The 20,000-nt window shown below is 47.9% G+C and overlaps 3 protein-coding genes across 3 annotated transcripts in view; all 3 read left to right on the forward strand.

Moving 5' to 3' along the window:
- Window positions 1–2,448, forward strand: part of radil2b (Ras association and DIL domains 2b) — a gene marked incomplete at both ends in the record, with an annotated part of 18,160 nt that extends 15,712 nt beyond the window's left edge. Inside the window, 6 exons of the mRNA XM_084459906.1 lie at window positions 49–193; window positions 366–553; window positions 777–1,173; window positions 1,365–1,519; window positions 2,092–2,231; window positions 2,358–2,448. Coding sequence (XP_084316032.1) covers window positions 49–193; window positions 366–553; window positions 777–1,173; window positions 1,365–1,519; window positions 2,092–2,231; window positions 2,358–2,448 — 1,116 coding nt within the window. The remainder of the gene's footprint in view (window positions 1–48; window positions 194–365; window positions 554–776; window positions 1,174–1,364; window positions 1,520–2,091; window positions 2,232–2,357) is intronic.
- A 1,575-nt stretch (window positions 2,449–4,023) lies between these two features.
- On the forward strand, window positions 4,024–7,786 carry sult2st2 (sulfotransferase family 2, cytosolic sulfotransferase 2). Its single transcript, XM_084459922.1, has 6 exons — window positions 4,024–4,225; window positions 6,067–6,278; window positions 6,437–6,563; window positions 6,736–6,830; window positions 6,991–7,171; window positions 7,439–7,786. The coding sequence occupies exons 1-6, from the start codon at window positions 4,087–4,089 to the stop codon at window positions 7,546–7,548; spliced, it is 864 nt and encodes a 287-aa protein (XP_084316048.1). The 5' UTR covers window positions 4,024–4,086; the 3' UTR covers window positions 7,549–7,786.
- A 7,109-nt stretch (window positions 7,787–14,895) lies between these two features.
- LOC311326928 (uncharacterized protein) overlaps window positions 14,896–20,000 on the forward strand; it is a gene marked incomplete at its 5' end in the record, with an annotated part of 32,238 nt that continues 27,133 nt past the window's right edge. Inside the window, 5 exons of the mRNA XM_084459907.1 lie at window positions 14,896–15,777; window positions 15,910–16,035; window positions 16,316–16,513; window positions 18,583–18,720; window positions 19,198–19,467. Coding sequence (XP_084316033.1) covers window positions 14,896–15,777; window positions 15,910–16,035; window positions 16,316–16,513; window positions 18,583–18,720; window positions 19,198–19,467 — 1,614 coding nt within the window. The remainder of the gene's footprint in view (window positions 15,778–15,909; window positions 16,036–16,315; window positions 16,514–18,582; window positions 18,721–19,197; window positions 19,468–20,000) is intronic.

The following is a 20,000-nucleotide window of genomic DNA, read 5'->3' on the forward strand; positions in this document are numbered from 1 at the left end:
GCCCCAGGGCCTGGTAGGCCCGTTCGGTAATATGTCTTTGTTCTGCAGGCCTCCTGGTCGTCCCTGCGGTCCGAGTTCTCCGCCCTGAGTCCAGCCCAGCTGCACCACCTGCTGAGCGGGTACAGCCCCCCCCCGCCCTGCCCTGGCCGCTGGGCCCCCCCCCCACAGGAGCAGCCGGCCGCACTCAACACCGGTGAGGAGGAGGAGCCAGGGGGGGGTCAGGAAGTCTGGTGTTCAGAATGACTCCTGTCTCTTTTGAGCCTTCAACAGTGCGGTGCACTATTGAACCGTTCCTCGAGTCGCCACCAGAAAGACAAATGTGATCTCCTGGTTTCCCCTGACCCCTTCACCCCCTCTCTCCTCAGCGGACATCTTGGAGCGTTTCGACAGCCACCCTCCGCTGGCGCTGCCCGGAGGAGGGTTCCGTCTGGACCTGGGCCGAGCGCTGGACGAGCCGGGCCTGGCGGAGCAGCTGGACCGGCTCAGACACGTCGTCTCCAGCCTCTCTGGGTCAGCGTCACCTGGGGACAGCGCGGGCGAGGCCTCGCTACAGGTAAACCAAGTGTGGAGATAGGTCTGGCTGTACGAGACTAAATGCACTGTGACACTGTCTTGCTTAGTATCGTCACTAACCCTTAACCATAACACTAAACCCTAACTCTAAACCCTAAACCCTAAACCCTCACCCTAAACCCTCACCCATAACCCTAAACCCTAAACCCTAAACCTTAAACCCTCACCCTAAACCCTCACCCTAAACTCTGGTTTTATATCAGGGTTCTATCGTGGTCCCCCTGGAGGCAAAGGTCACCAGGATGGCTGCTCTCCCGAAGGCCAGTCTTGAGTCTCTGGAGACCCCTCCCGCTGAGGTGGTCCTCCCTCCAGAGCCCCTCCTCCAGGGCCCCCCCCTGACCAGGGGCCCCGGCTGTGGGCTGGGCTCCTGTGGAGACCTCCTGGCCCAGAAGCTGCGGAACCTGGAGCTGCAGAGCCGAGAGCCCGGGTGCAGCGGCGGGGTGAGGTGGGCCCTGGACCCCTCCTGCCTGCTCACCCCGCCCAACACCCCCCACAACCTGGAGCCCCTGGACCCCGAGACGGAGCGCCTCAACGGGGGGGAGAGGGGAGACATGCTGCCCCCTCTGACCAGGACCACCAGCACAGACCAGCATGGACAGGGTGAGACTGATTCTTCGAAAAGACTGATTCTTCGATAAGACTGATTCTTTGTTAAGACTGATACTTCGTTAAGACAGATTCTTTGTTAAGACAGATTCTTCGTTAAGACAGATTCTTCGTTAAGACGATACGGCGCGGTTCATTGATCTGTCGGACTCAATAAAACATTGACAGTAATCTTCTCTCAGCAGATGTGTTTGAGGAAGGCTGCCTGTCAGCCGATTGCCCTGGCAACAACATAATCCTTGGCGAGAATGAGGAAGAGGAGGAGGATGAAGAAGAGGTTTTCATTCTGGAACTGCAGCGGGGAGCAGGTGGACTGGGCCTAGCGCTGGTCGACGCCCGGGTGAGTGACTGACTCATATACTGTACAACTTTACTGTACAGCTCTATGCATCAATCAGACAGTGTTTCCACTGTCGACTGAGAGAAATGGTCTCTACTACACTACTATAGACACTAGACTGAGAGAAATGGTCTCTACTACACTACTATAGACACTAGACTGAGAGAAATGGTCTCTACTACACTACTATAGACACTAGACTGAGAGAAATGGTCTCAACTATACTACTATAGACACTAGACTGAGAGAAATGGTCTCTACTATACTACTATAGACACTAGACTGAGAGAAATGGTCTCTACTACACTACTATAGACACTAGACTGAGAGAAATGGTCTCTACTACACTACTATAGACACTAGACTGAGAGAAATGGTCTCTACTACACTACTATAGACACTAGACTGAGAGAAATGGTCTCTACTACACTACTATAGACACTAGACTGACTAGACTCAATAACCTGAGAGGACTCCCTCCCTTCTGGTCTAACACTGCCCCCTGCTGGTCAGGATGAAAACTGCTGTTCTGTATTCTATTCCACTGACGTGTCTATGACCGCGTTTCCCAGGACACTCCGCTGAGGACGAGCGGTATCTTCATCCGGGCGGTGGTCCCAGACTCCCCAGCGGCGCGGAGCAAGAAGCTGTGTCCTGGGGATCGGATCCTGGCCGTTAACGGGGTGAGCCTGGTGGGCCTGGACTACCAAAGGTGAGGAAAACTAATCTGTTATTGCCTTACTTTTGTCATAAATAATATTATTTCTCTGATTTGTAGATTTACATATTCATAGCTCTGTCTCTCTCTTTCTTTCTCCCTTCATCTCTCTGTCTCTAGTGGTCGGGAGCTGATCCGGTCGTCAGGTGAGAGAGCCAGGCTTCTGGTGGGCCGATCCGACTGGACAACCAGAACCATACACACCCAGTGATGAGTGGACCTATGCACGGGACACTTGCTTACTCAGTGGCAATCACCAACAAGTGCACTTCCAGGACACCGGGGCCAGGAAAGCCTTAAAGAGAAGCAAGCAGTGCACTATGGAAGCCATTGTTGTGCCGGTGTTAATTGGACACACAGGAACTCTCTGAATATAAAGTGCACTGTGCTTCTCAGGGCGTGAAATGGGTCAGGGTGCCTTCAGCCTTGATCATGTCCTCCTTATCATTGATACGCTATTAATCATTATGTTCCCCAGGGTCACACACACACACACACACACATTTATTGTTATCATTCCAAAGGGCTGGAAAAACACTTGACAAATGAGGCCTATAGACAAAGAACCAGATGCTGTATGTGCGTCTGGATTTGTGTGGGAGTGCTTGATCAGGACCAGATGTACGGACCATGGTAATCATATTTTGTGTGAATGATATACATCAATTGCAAGTATGTCTTCTTTGTAATGATATGCATTTAACCCTCTTCTGATGTAAAAGTCAGAAGACACTGAGATTACAAAACAGTAATAGACCTGTAAATGCAGGTGTGAGTCATGGTTATTTGTCTGTATGGTTTGGCTTCAATATTTGTCTAGTCACAGAGGGGCACGAACCAGTGTTAAATCTCATGTTGTGGTACCCAGCAAACACGCAACGTCAGGGAGACGTTCAGATCATGTCTTAATAACGTCCGTCGGTCCAGAACCCCGTTTGTACGTCTGCTGGACCCCTCAATATTCAAACGTCTGGCTTGGACCCCTCTAAGACGTCTGTGGACGTGCAGAACGGGTTCAATATCTGAACGTTAAAAAAAAACATTCATTCTGGCTCCTAATTGGATGTCTTTGGACGTCCGAAAAAGACATCTAAAAGACATCTTTTAGACGTGTCTTTTCTCAGTGGGTAACAACCTCCCTCAAGGAGTGTGAGATGGTATGTGATGCGTGAGTATAAGCCACAAGTGTCCCTGTGTCTGCTAGGCTAATCCTGTTAGAACGATACTGTAGGCCTCAGACTGACCAGGGTTAACTAGTGCACATTTACAATGAAAAACAATACATATTCAGTTTGCATTGTTGATCAGAGTTCCCAAAAAAGAATAACGTACAATTATTATGTAATTTATTCCCAATAAATTACAAGTATGTGCAATTAACTGTGATGTCGTAAAGGGTTCCTCACTCACTGAACTGTGATGTTTGATGTTGCTTGATATCTCTTAACCACTTCCTATACAGTTTACTGTGGGTGGCCTGAGGTCATACAGTGTGCACACACACACACACACACAGAGAGAGAGAGAGAGAGAGAGAGAGAGAGGGAGAGAGAGAGAGAGAGAGAGAGAGAGGGAGGGAGAGAGGGAGAGAGAGAGAGAGAGAGAGAGGGAGAGAGAGAGAGAGAGAGAGGGAGGGAGAGAGGGAGAGAGAGAGAGAGAGAGAGGGAGGGAGAGAGGGAGAGAGAGAGAGAGAGAGAGAGAGAGAAGTTCAGCCCAGTCTTCTCCAGGGGGCGGGAGTAGGGAGGGTGAAGTCCAGACTATCCTGGTGCTGGGAGGACGGGGTGTGTGTGTGTGTGTGTGTGTGTGAGTGTGCTTGCTGGGTGTTTGCTCTGCTGTCGAGGTGGGGATCATGACGGAAGAGGAGTTATACACAGTGTACAAGGGGGTCTATCTACCCACACATCTACACCCTCCGGAGAGCATTCAATACTATGAAGAGTTCACTTTCAGAGAGGACGACATTCTCATCGTCACATATCCCAAGTCTGGTGAGTCAACAACATGGAAAAATGCTGTTTAGCTGCTTCTGTCATCAGTCTCGGTCTAGTAAGTAGGCTAGTCTATAAAATAGTATATAGGCTAGTCTTTAGGCTGCTATAGCCAAGAGTTTTGCAGCATATCCAGGACTGTCAGACTACATTCTGTGAGTCTAATCAGATTTGCTTGTTCAAACTAGAGATTCGACGATTCGTTCCTCCTTTTTTGTGTCCAGGCTGAAGGAAGACCGCTGGAGTCGTGAATTGTCAAACTTCAAACTCACAGACAGCATAATAAAAGACTAACCCTAACCCTATTTTCCATTGCTAAACACGCACCATCCGGCCCACATTGTCCATCTACTACGTGTGTCCCATAGCCTGAAGTTGGGCGAGTTGACGCATGCGCATTTCGCAGCAGCCTAAAACAGGGAGGGGGGGGTGATATCGTTGTCTTTCGGGGGGGGGCAGCCCTAACTTCTCTATGCGTGTCTTCTTTTAGAAAACATTCCCTTCATACCACAGTGTTCCAGGATTGAAAGGCATGTTGTCTTTGAGCGAGGTCTGCCTGTACATGCAGGACTAGGATAACTCTGACAGAAGTGATTTGGGGTCAACATCCTCAGTCACATAGACAGCCTTCATTATGAATAGAAACCCTACCGTGAAAAAACACGGAAATAACAAAAAAATATAATTGTAATTAGTCAACCTGTTTTATGTAATAATTTAGGGATTATCAAAAGAGGAAATTCAAATGATCACCACAACCCTAAATCTACAGTAACAAGGTTGTTCCACAACACAGCTTTGACCCTGTTAGAGTAGGATATAGCAGTGCTACAGAGTACTGTGTACACTAGCTGTGTTGGTCTACTGTGCTGAGTGTTGACTTTTGTTGTCTTTTATTATTGTCCTTATTCAGCTCTGCGTTGTGTTTTGATTTCAATAAAAGACGGCCCCCAATGTCTCACAAATACCACACAGTCCAGTGTCCCTTTTCCAGGTGTGTTCCAAATGAATCTCTCCAACACGGGATTTGAGCGACATCAAAAGTTGTTTATTCCAGAAGGTTTAACATACAAAAGACGATGGCATCTAGTCTAATGTTCAGCTGGCCTGTCTGTATGGCTGTCTGGACTCAAATCAAAGCATCTGAGCTCGAGCACGGTTCTTATGGTTCCACCCCCACCCCCCTCCCCTCCCCACCCCACCCCCTTCCCCATCAGACCGGTCTGGACTGGTCTGGTCTCTCCTGCAGTTTATGTCCTTGAATCAAGATAATCTACTCCGCCTCGGCGCCCAGGCCTCTATCATACCACAACAACTGGTGTCTGTCACAGAGTGTATCAACCATAAGAATATCATCTCTATCTCATATGGGATGTGTGTCTATGCGAAGGGAGACACAGTTTCTTACAGAAACTCCGTCCGACAGCGACACTCAGGGGCTTATCATCATAATTAGAAACAGCTAACAGGATCAGGTTAAACCACGACATTTCTCTGAAAACAGCCATTTTCATCAGTAGGCTACTGTAGCTGTGTTGGTCTACTGTACTTCTAACAACATGTAGATGATGCTGCCCACGTAGAGCATGTAGGCTGTTTGAGAGGGTTGAATTCTAGCAACCTGCCCAGTGGTGAGTATGTTGCTCACAGCAGAGCAAGAGTCTGTGGACGGAGAGGAGACTGGTGGAAATATTTACATTATTATCCATTTCAATTCAGCCCTTGTTTCTTAAATGTTTCTTAGCTGCCATCTTAGCCAGATCTATCAATCAAATAAAATGTTTGGGACCTTCTAAATAAAGGTTGAATATAAAACAGACTAACATGCCAACGTGTTGTAGGTACCACATGGATGCAGGAGATCACGCCTCTAGTCCAGAGTGACGGGGACCTGAGCGCGGTTCTGTCCCTGCCCAACTGGGACCGCGTTCCCTGGCTGGAGGAACTCAGGGCCGTCGTTCTCAACCTGGAGCAGAGGCCTTCGCCGCGCCTGTTCGCCACGCACTACCACTACGACATGATGCCCGCGTCCTTCTTCAAGGTCAAACCCAAGGTGGGAAAGCCTGACGCTATTAGCGGTGTTGTGTGTGATCATGGTGCAGTGATGGGTAGTAATGTTCAGTCTAGGGCTAACAGGGGTATTGAGGAATGTGTCTAATGGCGATGGGGGTAAACTAGAGCGATGATTAATTTGTAAGATTGGTCTCCTAGGTGATTTATGTCATGAGGAACCCCAAGGACATCTTCACCTCCTCCTACCACTATTATGGGATGGCTTCCTACCTGGTCAAGCCTGGCACACAGGACGACTTCCTGAAGAAGTTCCTCAATGGGCAAAGTATTATTCTCCTCTATGGGTCCAAATATACAACAAATGAGAGTTTAGCAGCAGGGACAACATTCAAGGTTACCGTGTTTATTGCTAAACTATTACCATTATTGACCATTGATGAGACAGTCTAGTGAGTTATTCATTCACCCGCCGGTTGATGAGTCTTTGCCCCCTCTAGTCATGTTCGGCTCCTGGTTCGACCATGTGAAGGGCTGGTTGCGCGCGGAGGACCAGGACCGTGTTATGTACATCTCCTATGAAGAGATGATATGGGTGAGTTGAGTACCTAACCCCCTCCCCCCCTCCTACCAGCAGTTCATTCCACATGCTATTCTGAATGTGTGAGCTGGTTTCATCAGTACTGTCTGGGTGTACGTTCCCCAGTAGTGGATCCACGAGGGGGCCTGAGGATGACTGTCCTGTGTCCCTACAGGATCTGAGGGACTCGGTGTCTAAGATCGCCCAGTTCATGGGGAAGTCTCTGAGCCCTGAGGTGATTGAGAAGATAGCCGACCACTGTGTGTTCAAGAACATGAAGCAGAACAACATGTCCAACTACTCCCTGTGCCCCAGCGAGTTCATGGACCAGAAGAAGTCTGAGTTTCTCAGGAAAGGTGTGCCTCTCTATACATATAAACAAATAAATAGATTAATAAATAAACAAATAAATAAATGTATTTGTTTGTTCGGTGTTGGGGATACCTGCGTTCTGCTCAAGCACAGCAGTAACACATCTGATTCAGTTCATGGGTTTTGTGATCACCTCCTAGACTCCCTGAAGTTTTAACTACAGTATTCCAGATTGAGGACACTATTGTACCATTGTACATCATACAGTATTCCACTGGACTGGACTTTTGATTATTTTATTATTTTACCAGGAATCGCAGGGGACTGGAAGAACCAGTTAACGGTGGCCCAAGCGGAGTACTTTGAAGCTGTTTACAAAGACAAGACAAAAGATATCAAATACACATTTGTGTGGGACTGAATGATAGATCCATTTATTCCATCATGACCTTGTGTGTATCAAGCATATTTCAACAATATCCTCTATACAAACACATTGGCCGCTGTTGAGATTACTAGGATATACTCATCACCCATATAAATATTCTACAAGCTACAGTACATGTCCCAGAATAGATTTCCAACAATCCACCTGACTGTCTTCATTATGGTTCTGGACAGCTTTCCACGTTTTCCTCCATTACGAAATAAATGGTTAAATGGTTTCTTCTTGTCTTTTGTGCATGCTACTGGTTTTCAGAGGTCATTTACAGTTCCAGAGGTCATTTCTAGTTCCCAGTGGTTGTCACTGTTGCCACAATCAATAAAATTAACAAGATCAGCAATGACAATCCAGAAATAGTCTATTATAATATTCTTCCAACAGCTATGGACTCTTCATCAGTCATCAGTTAAGTTATTCAGGCCATGTATAACTGCTTTAGCCACTGACCGCTTCCATTAATGTTATGGAAGCTGCTGCTAGTTGTTGTGAGCTCATGAGCTAACTGGCTATCCCGCTCTTATTGTGCTTGATTAGCTTTGGAAGCATTGGAACTGATGTGTCCAGGCGACCAGACCAATGTTAATTTATCAGACATTATTTAATGTCATTTCAATTCACAGCTATTTCAGTGGCATGACTAGCTTCCGTCCTACCAGTCCTGAACAGGAACAAGCCAGCCACGCACATAACCCAGGCTGGACCTGGCCTGGTTTCCGAATTAAGGTCCCATGGGACGGCTCTTCCTGCTTCCCCTCAGGCGCTCTATGGGGAAGCTGTGTGTTTTTTTTTAGAGCTACACATCTTTAGTTAATCGTCCATCTGCTGCTTTGAGTCGGTAAAGAACAGATAGCAGCCAGCCACGCCCCTCAGCCAGGCTGGACCTGGCCTGGTTCCTCTAAACTCTACACTCAACTAATTTTGTCGTTATAGGGTATTATGTTAATTCCGAGACAAAAATGACTTTGATCTATTGTAGAATACGTCTGTAACATAATAAAACATGGAGAAGATGAAAGGGGTGAGCAGACTTTCCAGCTTGACGACATACATACAGTCAGTACAGATTTGCATAATAATACTCAAATGTACATAAATACATGCACCCCCACAGCACTCAGGAACGCTCAGGCACCTGTCACAGATACATGTATATCAGCCCCAATACATGCAAATCAAATCAGTAACTGAAGAGGAGAGGTCCTAGAATAGAGCCCCACACCAACATCATAGTTCAGTAGGTTTGTTGTTGCAGCCTGATTATTTTCCACTAAAATATATTGTACAAAACAAGTTTGAAAATGTGTGACTGGCATCCTGTCATCTGCGGAGGTGTCGGTACCATGGAGGTATACCCTGCGGAGGTCCGCCATCTTGTCTGCAGAAATGGTGGAGCCCAACCTCCATGTTGGAACCCCGCCTCCTCGTTAGCCTACCAGGACCGGATAGCTAGCCTGGTTCATCCAGATACAGTCCATGGGTGTTTGAATGGGAATCTTGCTTGAATGTGAGGGTCATCTTATTACTGCAGCTTATTTGAAAGACGAAGCCACTATTTTATGAAAGATACCAATAGCAATGCATTACCTTCCACTGTTATTCATCTTGTATCTGTAGTAGATAGCTAGCTAGTCTAAGATGCTGGAGATGTGTTGAATGCTGAGATGGGACAGGGTTTCTAGCTAGCTAGTAGTTAGCGTTAGCTAAGGTACAGTTAACTCATTATTATACAAATGTATGCTGTCATACTAATCCAGATACCTCTATATGTGGGCATCACTTACTTTTGAGCAACTTGGGTCAGTTTGCTCCTGGTTTAAGGTCCCCTTGTCTTTGCATCAAGCAGCTAGGTGGCCCCCTGCTGTTCTAATGCTAACTAACTAACTAACTAACTAACTAACCTCACAGCAGGTGGATTCATTTCATCTCCATTTCTCTCCAGGAGCACTGCTGAGACAACCTGCAATGGATCTGCTGAGTCCCATAGCTGTGAGATAGCACACAGCAACCCGCCCGCCAGGTATGAAACACCCTGGTTTACACCACAGTCTTAGATAGAGGTTTACACCACAGTCTGAGATAGAGGTTTACACCACAGTCTTAGATAGAGGTTTACACCACAGTCTTGGATAGAGGTTTACACCACAGTCTTAGATAGAGGTTTACACCACAGTCTTGGATAGAGGTTTACACCACAGTCTTAGATAGAGGTTTACACCACAGTCTTGGATAGACCTAATGAAGACCACGCTTTGTTGACTATCTATTGTGTTTCGAGGTGGTCTGGAGCCAAAGCATGTTCACACTACTACTCTCACCACTAGACTCTCATCGAATTGGTTTGTACAAGATTGTAAAGGTTGTGTTTTATTGTGTTGTATTGATCCTGACTGCAGGTAAACATGGAGGAGACCAAGGCAGAGCTAGTGCGCCTGTGTGAAGAGCACCCAGAGGGTCTGTCTGTATCGCAGCTCCAGCGCCTCTACCTGAAGACCTACGGGAAACCTTTGGTTCTGGGAGGCGCCAGTGGGCAAGGATCCGCTTTATTCTAGACTCTTTGTTTACATCCTACCCAGATAGCAAGCGGATCTGGGCCATATACAGGCCAGATCTGGCCCTTGTGGCTTAGTTCCGGCCCATATATGGCCCAGAATCATTACACATCCGCTTGCTATCTGGGTAAGCTTTTAAAGCACACTCATGATTATTACTGGCAATCTCAAAGTGTCAACTCCAGTATAAATCTATTTCCTTACACTTATGACACATCCACATGTGTTTGATAGTCCTAAACCATTGCATGCATCTGAAGTTGATGCAAAAAATAATAGTTATTTTAAAAAAGATGTACAAAATGCAGACCATACTTTTTCATACCTGTCTCAGATCGGCATACAGAGCCTAACACAACGTGGATTTCACTTTCTCCTACCCCAGAATCACTTAATAAACACACCGTCTTCTTCAGGAACTCTATTGAAACGGCCTGTTCATTGCCAGAGGGAGGGTGCCTGGTTTTAGTTGTGCACAAACTAACCTTTGGGCTCTTGTGAGATTCAGGCAAACAGATAAGCCTATATGGTTCAGAGCTGTAGTTATTTTTGATAAGAGCATATTAACTGGATAATGTGTAGCTAATGGACTGCACTGACAGTATATAGCCCCTTTCTCCCTTGGTGTACAGAGTTAATTCACCCACTCACACACCAATGGTGGCCAGCTGCCCTGCAAGGCGCTAGCCTGCTCACTGGGAGCTATCCAGCTATGTTCAGTGTCTTAATAATAATTTGTGTACTAATATGGATAGGACTTCATTTACCAGGGGCTCCAAATACGCATTTAAACAGACATCTAACAAATGTACATTTAAGGTAATTGTTCATCTTCACAGTAAATACAATGATGATTCTGATGATCATGATTGCGCTGTATTTAATGTGCCAGGCGGTCGTCCCTGAAGGAGCAGCTGGGGATGATGTCTGACCGGCTCCTGGTCTCCCCCACTGGCCTGACGGTCTGGCCCTTAGATGCTCTGACGTCCCCTGCGGTCAACATCTCATCATCATCATCATCTTCACCACGCCGCCCTTCGTCATCTTCATCAGAAGATTGTTCACCCGCTCTTCGGAAGGATCACCCTGCCCAGAAAAGCACCAGAGGTGAGGACTGAGAGGATGGTCAGTGGGTCGAATCCCTACCTTTGTATGGGTGAGTCTGGAGGTTACCAAGTTAGAGAACTCATCTGGTAAAGAACTCACTACCTTCGGGTACAGGCAGGAAGTTCCAGTAGACGGATTAATATGAGAGCAGTTTAATTTATTTTATTCTGCTCTGTTAGCCTGTTTCCAATCCCAGGGCAGTCAGTCTCAAGATAACATTGTGCTCTAAAATTGGTCCGATTACAAAGCTTTGTAAGAAGCAGTGCGTTGGATGAACCTCCCTCAGGACGCAGATAGCAGGGCTTTTTCCCTGGGAGGTGAGAAGGCCTGGGAAGGAGATATTTCATTCCTAGATGATGTTTTGATACGATAGACCTTTCTGACTAGTAGCTTATTAGTGATTATGTAAATTATTACATAATTGATCCAATGTATGCTAATGAGGGACATTTGCATGATTTAGTTATGGCAGGAGATTCATTTCTGGACATCTAGACTATAGACTCTAAGATCACCTTTATAAGCTCACTAAAAGGGGAAATATAGCAATTTCCCGATTTTTATCCAATTCTTAACAATGTATGCAAATTATGCTAACAAGAAAAGGTTGCATGACCATGGAAATGGATGAAGGAGGTTACCAGGGAGCCCAGAGCGATACTTGAACTGCGTTCACCTGTCCAACGTCTTTTGATGCAGCATTCAATCTGAGCTATGCATCTATGCGAATTAAAATGGCGTCATCTACTTCTTCTTCTCTTAGCTTTCCCCCTACAGAAACTGAGAAGCGAGCTGATGTCCATGCTTAGCGATGCCCCCGGTGGTGTGGAGGTGCCGAAGCTGCGTGACCAGTACAAGCAGCGGTACGGCCGACCTCTGACCCTGGCGGAGCACGGCCTGGGGGGGCTGGACCAGCTCCTCGCCACCCTGGGGGACAGCGTGTGCGTGGAGAGACGGGACAAGAAGAACATGGTGAGGCTGAAGAGCCTGACCGGTCTGAAGGACCACAGCCAATCACAGCAGAGCGATGTGGCGAGGAGGAAGAAGAGTTCGGGTGAACAGGAGGAAGAGAGGAAGGATCTGGGGATCGGGCACTCAGAAGATGTGTGCAGAACTACAGGTGAGGCTGTGTTGGGTTCTATCTGCAGAACTACAGGTGAGGCTGTGTTGGGTTATATCTGCAGAACTACAGGTGAGGCTGTGTTGGGTTATATCTGTCTCAGTTCATGTGATCATATTAATGTACTGTTGTAGACTGTTCCAGGGCTGTTGTAGACTGTTTCAGGGCTGTTGTAGACTGTTTCAGGGCTGTTGTAGACTGTTTCATGGCTGTTGTAGACTGTTTCAGGGCTGTTGTAGACTGTTTCAGGGTTGTTGTAGACTGTTTCAGGGCTGTTGTAGACTGTCTCAGGGCTGTTGTAGACTGTCTCAGGGCTGTTGTAGAGTGTTTCAGGGCTGTTGTAGAGTGTTTCATGGCTGTTGTAGACTGTCTCAGGGCTGTTGTAGACTGTCTCAGGGCTGTTGTAGACTGTCTCAGGGCTGTTGTAGACTGTCTCAGGGCTGTTGTAGACTGTCTCAGGGCTGTTGTAGACTGTCTCAGGGCTGTTGTAGACTGTCTCACGGCTGTTGTAGACTGTCTCAGGGCTGTTGTAGACTGTCTCAGGGTTGTTGCAGACTGTCTCAGGGTTGTTGCAGACTGTCTCAGGGTTGTTGTAGACTGTTTCAGGGCTGTTGTAGACTGTTTCAGGGCTGTTGTAGACTGTTTCAGGGCTGTTGTAGACTGTTTCAGGGCTGTTGTAGACTGTCTCAGGGCTGTTGTAGACTGTCTCAGGGCTGTTGTAGACTGTTTCAGGGCTGTTGTAGACTGTTTCATGGCTGTTGTAGACTGTCTCAGGGCTGTTGTAGACCGTTTCAGGGCTGTTGTAGACTGTCTCAGGGTTGTAGAGCACTGTGCCCAAGATTGTGTCACAAGTTGTATGAGGAAGAACTCTTCATCATTTGACTATGACTCTAGTCTTTGAAAAACTATCTGTGTTTCATGTGAGGTAATGTATCTGACGTGGCTATGAATTTCCTGCAAAGGACAATAATCTAATCTAAAAATAAACACCCACACTCACAAAGTTTTGATATGATAGACCTTTCTGACTAGTAGCTTATTAGTGATTATGTAAATTATTAGATCATTTATCCAATGTATGCTAATGAGGAAAATTTGCATGATTTAGTTATGGCAGGAGATTCATTTCTGGACATCTAGACTATAGACTCTAAGATCACCTTTATAAGCTCACCAAAAGGGGAAATATAGCCATTTCCTGATTTTTATCCAATTCTTACACAATGTATGCAAATTATGATAACAAGAAAAGATTGCGTGACTGCACCATGGAAATACATGAATTGCATAATTTATTTAGAAACTTTATACTGAGGTGACGGGTGGACCACTTCTTGTTTTTCAGAAGCTGCAGCGTCTCCTACAGGCACTAATAGCGGAAAATAACAAAATACCCAATAAATATGAAAAGCTTCTCCTGTCTGTGAAATGTCATCAATCAATTTACTTATATTGACCCTATAAACAATGTAGTATAGGTAATGTTTTGCCCAGTCAGATGGTAGTGATATCTGGTCTGATCCATGAATAAAGGCAGTAGCCTTAGAAACCCCCCATCAGTACCAGGCTGGACCTACCTATCCTGTTCTTCACAAGGCCAAAGCTGACCAGGAAGCCTTTTTGGTTTCCATGGTAACAGCTAAGATGAGATCAGCTGTAGTGAATCAGGAAATCGAAACTCAGAGCAGAAGCTCCTCCCACTCTCCATCTTCTGGCTTGGCTCAGTTCTGTTTTCTCTAAGTTTCAAAGTAAAGCCCTTTCCTGGAAACTGGTGAGACTGCATTGTATTGCCCAAGCTGTAAAACCACAACGTAGGCTTTTACAATCTTATCTGTCATAAACCATTCGATAGCATCTCAATAACTTTGCTTCCTCACAAAGAGATGAAATGTCAGTCAGTCAGCTGTGGATGTCAGTGACTCACTGCTCCGTTCCTGATGTGGCTGTTGTCATTGGTCCACTGCTTGAGGGGGAGGGATGAATGAGAGAGAGGAGAGGAGAGACAACCAGACAACCAGACTGAGGTGAAACTAGAGAAGCTTTCTTTCACAAGACTTTTTGGTAAGACAGACATTTTTCAGTTGTAGCTTTCTATTTCTAGTTTGAGAATAGAATGTGAAGTGCAGCAGAGATTGTGTGACTTATCTTGCCAGTTGTTGGATTCAGTTGGTAGTTTGGGAGGGATGTAGTCTGTATGTGGGCAATGTAGGCTTGTTGCTCGGTTACCACCTGAGGAGCTTATGTGAGAACGGCTGAGATGCCAGTTGAGACGGGAAGATGAGTAGGAACAGCCATAAGGACTCATAAATCTCCTTTAAATAATCTGGCAAAGAGGGAACGGAGATTGTGTTTTCACCACAGCAACAGCTGTTAGGTTTGGTTGCTGTGTTTTTGTGTCTTGGTCTAAAACTGTCCGTGCCAGATATGAGTAACGGCCAGAATGACTCTGCGCTTTCCTCCTCACAGGAAGTCCAGTGTTTGATTAGTTTGCTCCGACTCTGTTCTCTCTCTCCAGCTCTCCCTGTTCTGCGGTCTCTCCCTGCTGCGATGGAGAAGGACCTGCGCGACCTGCTGGACCTGGTGAGGGGCAACACAAAGGGGATCTGGCTGAAGGGTCTCTCCGTGGCGTTCGGCCAACGTTACCACCGCAACCTGACCGTGGCGACCCTGGGCTTCGACTCCATGGCCACGCTGGTGGCCTCCCTGGAGGGAGAGCTCCTGCTGGAGGGGGGGGTGGTCTTCCACCGGGCCCACAGGCCCAGAGCGCCGGCCGCACGGCCCCCAGGGGCCAGCCTGCCAGGGGGGAAGGAGCCACCGCCCGCGACCCCCTGCGCTGTAGAGAGACCTGGGAGAGATCGGTCGTCCACTCCCTCCTCCTCTGAACATGGTCTGCGGAGGTCGGCGCCCCCACTGCCGCCCTCGCTGTGTCACTACGGCCCCCCCAGCTCTGCGTGGGCTGTCCCTGGCTGGGGGGCTGCTGCTCCGCCCCCCTCTGCCCCACCCCCCCACGACGCCATCAGCAGCCTGCAGTTCGGCTCTCAACCCCCAGCTCCGCCCCCGGCCCGCCCCCTGCCCCCTGCCCAACCCGCTCCCCGAGCAACCCCCGAGCCCACCCTCGCCGTGTCAGAGTCCCACTTCCCAGAGCTGGGAAAGGAGGCCAGGCCGACCCGCGCCAAGGAGGTGAGGCCCAGAAGCAGGGCGCGGAGCGCAGGAAAGGCCCAGGTCTTTACCGAGGCCTACCATGCCCAGCTGAGGCAGGTCCACGAGGCCAACGTCAGGGCGCTGGAGGCCCTGACCGAGGAGGAGGGGGACGGGAGGCAGAAGGGGAGGTGGAGGAAGACCAGGCTGGATCCGGACGCGGTCAACAGTCTGGTGATGGACGTCATACGGGACATGGCGGCCGAGGGAGAGCTGGTCACCCAGGAGCTGGTGAGGAAGCGCGCTACGGCCGGAATGGGAATCTGAATCGGAACAGCGTTCCGGTAAAAGTCAAATGATCTGACCATGCCCTTACTAATGGCTATTTTGTTGTTGTGTATTGTTTGTTGTTGACGTGCTCAGGTGATTGGGCGTGTGTGTCAGCTGATGCAGGTGCCCTCTCTGGAGGCGGGAGGAATTACCCGCTGGCACCTACCCGCCCTCAAGGACCTGCAGCGCACCATCAGAGAAATCAACATGTTCATTCAGGTGTGTGTTATCACACACACACACACACACACACTCACTCCACTCAGGTATGGGGGGTGGGAAGTGCCACGTTTTGCAGGTGTGCGTGTGCGTGTGCGTGTGTGTGTGTGCGTGTGTGTGTGTGTGTGTGCACGTGCCTGCGCCTGCGTGTGTGTGTTTGTGTTTGTGTGTGTGTGTGTGTGTGTGTGTGCACGTGCCTGCGCCTGCGTGTGTGTGTGTGTGTGTGTGTGTGTGTGTGTGTGTGTAAAGCTGTTATTCCGTGCGTTTCTATGTGCATCAGTCCCTGGAGGTGGTGTCGTCCGTGTGCACGCTGTACGAGGTGGGCGTGGCCCTGGCCGGCCTCAAGAACAAGAAGCGCTACGAGGAGCTCAGCCTCGGCCCGCTCTGCAAGCTGCCCCTCATCCACCACATGTTCAAGGTGGACGGCAGCACCAAGGACGAGGACATCGTCCAGATCGAGACGGTGGACATCATAAGGGTAGGATGGCCCAGGCAGCTCAGCGGTATACTATGGGGGTTATCTTATAGAGGGTATGGGGGTTATCTTATAGATGATATGGGGGTTATCTTATAGATGGTATGGGGGTTATCTTATAGATGGTATGAGGGTTATCTTATAGATGGTATGAGGGTTATCTTATAGATGGTATGGGGGTTATCTTATAGATGGTATGGGGGGTATCTTATAGATGGTATGAGGGTTATCTTATAGATGGTATGAGGGTTATCTTATAGATGGTATGGGGGTTATCTTATAGATGGTATGGGGGGTATCTTATAGATGGTATGGGGGTTATCTTATAGATGATATGGGGGTTATCTTATAGATGGTATGGGGGTTATCTTATAGATGATATGGGGGTTATCTTATAGATGGTATGAGGGTTATCTTATAGATGATATGGGGGTTATCTTATAGATGATATGGGGGTTATCTTATAGATGGTATGAGGGTTATCTTATAGATGATATGGGGGTTATCTTATAGATGGTATGAGGGTTATCTTATAGATGATATGGGGGTTATCTTATAGATGGTATGGAGGTTATCTTATAGATGATATGAGGGTTATCTTATAGATGGTATGAGGGTTATCTTATAGATGGTATGAGGGTTATCTTATAGATGATATGGGGGTTATCTTATAGATGGTATGGGGGGTATCTTATAGATGATATGGGGGTTATCTTATAGATGGTTATCTTATAGATTATATGGGGGTTATCTTATAGATGGTATGGGGGTTATCTTATAGATGATATGGGGGTTATCTTATAGATGATATGGGGGTTATCTTATAGATGATATGAGGGTTATCTTATAGATGATGTGGGGGTTCTCTTATAGATGATAGGGGGGTTATCTTATAGATGATATGGGGGTTATCTTATAGATGGTATGAGGGTTATCTTATATATGGTATGAGGGTTATCTTATAGATGGTATGGGGGGTATCTTATAGATGATAGGGGGGTTATCTTATAGATGATGTGGGGGTTATCTTATAGATGATATGGGGGGTATCTTATAGATGATATGGGGGTTATCTTATAGATGGTATGGGGGTTATCTTATAGATGATATGGGGTTATCTTATAGATGGTATGGGGGTTATCTTATAGATGGTATGAGGGTTATCTTATAGATGGTATGGGGGTTATCTTATAGATGGTATGGGGGGTATCTTATAGATGGTATGGGGGTTATCTTATAGATGGTATGGGGGTTATCTTATAGATGATATGGGGTTATCTTATAGATGGTATGGGGGTTATCTTATAGATGGTATGGGGGGTATCTTATAGATGGTATGGGGGTTATCTTATAGATGATATGGGGTTATCTTATAGATGATATGGGGTTATCTTATAGATGGTATGGGGGTTATCTTATAGATGGTATGGGGGTTATCTTATAGATGATATGGGGGTTATCTTATAGATGGTATGGGGGGTATCTTATAGATGGTATGGGGGTTATCTTATAGATGGTATGGGGGTTATCTTATAGATGGTATGGGGGTTATCTTATAGATGGTATGGGGGGTATCTTATAGATGGTATGGGGGTTATCTTATAGATGATATGGGGGTTATCTTATAGATGATATGGGGGTTATCTTATAGATGATATGGGGGTTATCTTATAGATGATATGGGGGTATCTTATAGATGGTATGGGGGGTATCTTATAGATGATATGGGGGGTATCTTATAGATGATACACGTCTTATAAAACATGCACTTGCTCCGTTGACGATGAGTTTGCAGGCCAACTGCACTGTGGGTGAGGTCAAAGGTTAGAGGCTAGGCTGTAATGGGGTCAAAGGTTAGAGGCGAGGCTGTGATGGGGTCAGAGGTTAGAGGCTAGGCTGTAATGGGGTCAGAGGTTAGAGGCTGACTATTCATTCCTTTATTTATTCATTCATTCATTAAATAAAAGATCGATTTTGGGATTCATGAATCGATTATGAATCTTGAATTTGATTCAGAATCGATTCATAGATTTTTTTTTAACCCAGCCCTATTGACCTCCTGACCTCTCCAGAGCCTGCGTGAGTTCCGGAGGAAGCAGCACAGCCAGGTGGACACAGCGGCCTTCATGAAGTACATGGCCGACCAGTACGACACGGACTGCCCCTACAAACTGGGCATCAAGATACACAGCATGGGGCTGCCCATAGCGGTGAGAGAGGAGAGGGGTCGTAGATCTGACCTGAGGTCAGCACTCAGACCTGCTCTAGTGCTGCATTCTGGGGGATATTCTCTAGGCTGTAAGGTGCTGCATTCTGGGGGATATTCTCTAGGCTGTAAGGTGCTGCATTCTGGGGGATATTCTCTAGGCGGTATTTGGATGACAGACTGGCACAGGTTTAGCATTGAACTACACTCTTACTTTTTTCTTCTTGGCTGCAACTCTTTTTACTTCATCACCTGGTTCATGTGTGTGTGTGTGGCGTGTGTGCGCGGCGTGTGTGTGTGTGTGTGTGTGTGTGTGTGCGCGGCGGCGTGTGTGTGTGTGTGTGTCCCTGTGTGTGTGTGCGCGGCGTGTGTGTGTGCCTGTGTGTATGTGCGTGGCGTGTGTGTGCGTGGCGTGTGTGCGTGTGTGTGTGTGTGTGTGTGTTCCTGTGTGTGCGTGGCGTGTGTGTGTGTGTGTGTCCAGACCCTGCACAAGGTGCAGAACTGTGAGCAGGCCCTGATGGAGCAGGCCAGGCAGACCGTCTACGCCGAGCTGCAGCAGGAGGTGATGGAGAGGATGAGGAAGATGAAGAGGAGTGTGATGGAGCTGGCCGACGGCCCCGCCCTCTACTCCTCCTCCTCCTCCCTGGGCAGCTCCGAGCTGAGGAGGAAGTACGTTTCCATGACGGCAGCCGAGGCGTTGCGGGAGGTCTTCGAGAACGCGGCGTCCATCTTCCATCCCTGGTTGACCAAGGTGAGTGGGAGGAGCCGCCACAGGGGGGTAGGAACTAACCCTCCACAGGGGGGCAGGAACTAACCCTCCACAGGGGGGTAGGAACTAACCCTCCACAGGGGGGTAGGAACTAACCCTCCACAGGGGGGTAGGAACTAACCCTCCACAGGGGGGTAGGAACTAACCCTCCACAGGGGGGTAGGAACTAACCCTCCACAGGGGGGTAGGAACTAACCTTCCACAGGGGGGTAGGAACTAACCCTCCACAGGGGGGCAGGAACTAACCCTCCACAGGGGGGCAGGAACTAACCCTCCACAGGGGGGCAGGAACTAACCCTCCACAGGGGGGCAGGAACTAACCCTCCACAGGGGGGTAGGAACTAACCCTCCACAGGGGGGCAGGAACTAACCCTCCACAGGGGGGTAGGAACCAACCCTCCACAGGGGGGCAGGAACTAACCCTCCACAGGGGGGCAGGAACTAACCCTCCACAGGGGGGTAGGAACTAACCCTCCACAGGGGGGTAGGAACTAACCCTCCACAGGGGGGCAGGA

The sequence above is a fragment of the Borostomias antarcticus genome, assembly GCF_949987555.1.
Source record: "Borostomias antarcticus genome assembly, chromosome: 29".
Taxonomy (NCBI): Eukaryota; Metazoa; Chordata; class Actinopteri; order Stomiiformes; family Stomiidae; genus Borostomias; species Borostomias antarcticus.

Bases quoted from the DNA above. Each gene is read 5' to 3' on its own strand.
- sult2st2 (XM_084459922.1), top strand. From the start codon at position 4,087: ATGACGGAAGAGGAGTTATACACAGTGTACAAGGGGGTCTATCTACCC. The intron at 4,226-6,066 runs GTGAGTCAACAA...AACGTGTTGTAG, and splicing joins CGTCACATATCCCAAGTCTG to GTACCACATGGATGCAGGAG. The intron at 6,279-6,436 runs GTGGGAAAGCCT...TTGGTCTCCTAG, and splicing joins TCTTCAAGGTCAAACCCAAG to GTGATTTATGTCATGAGGAA.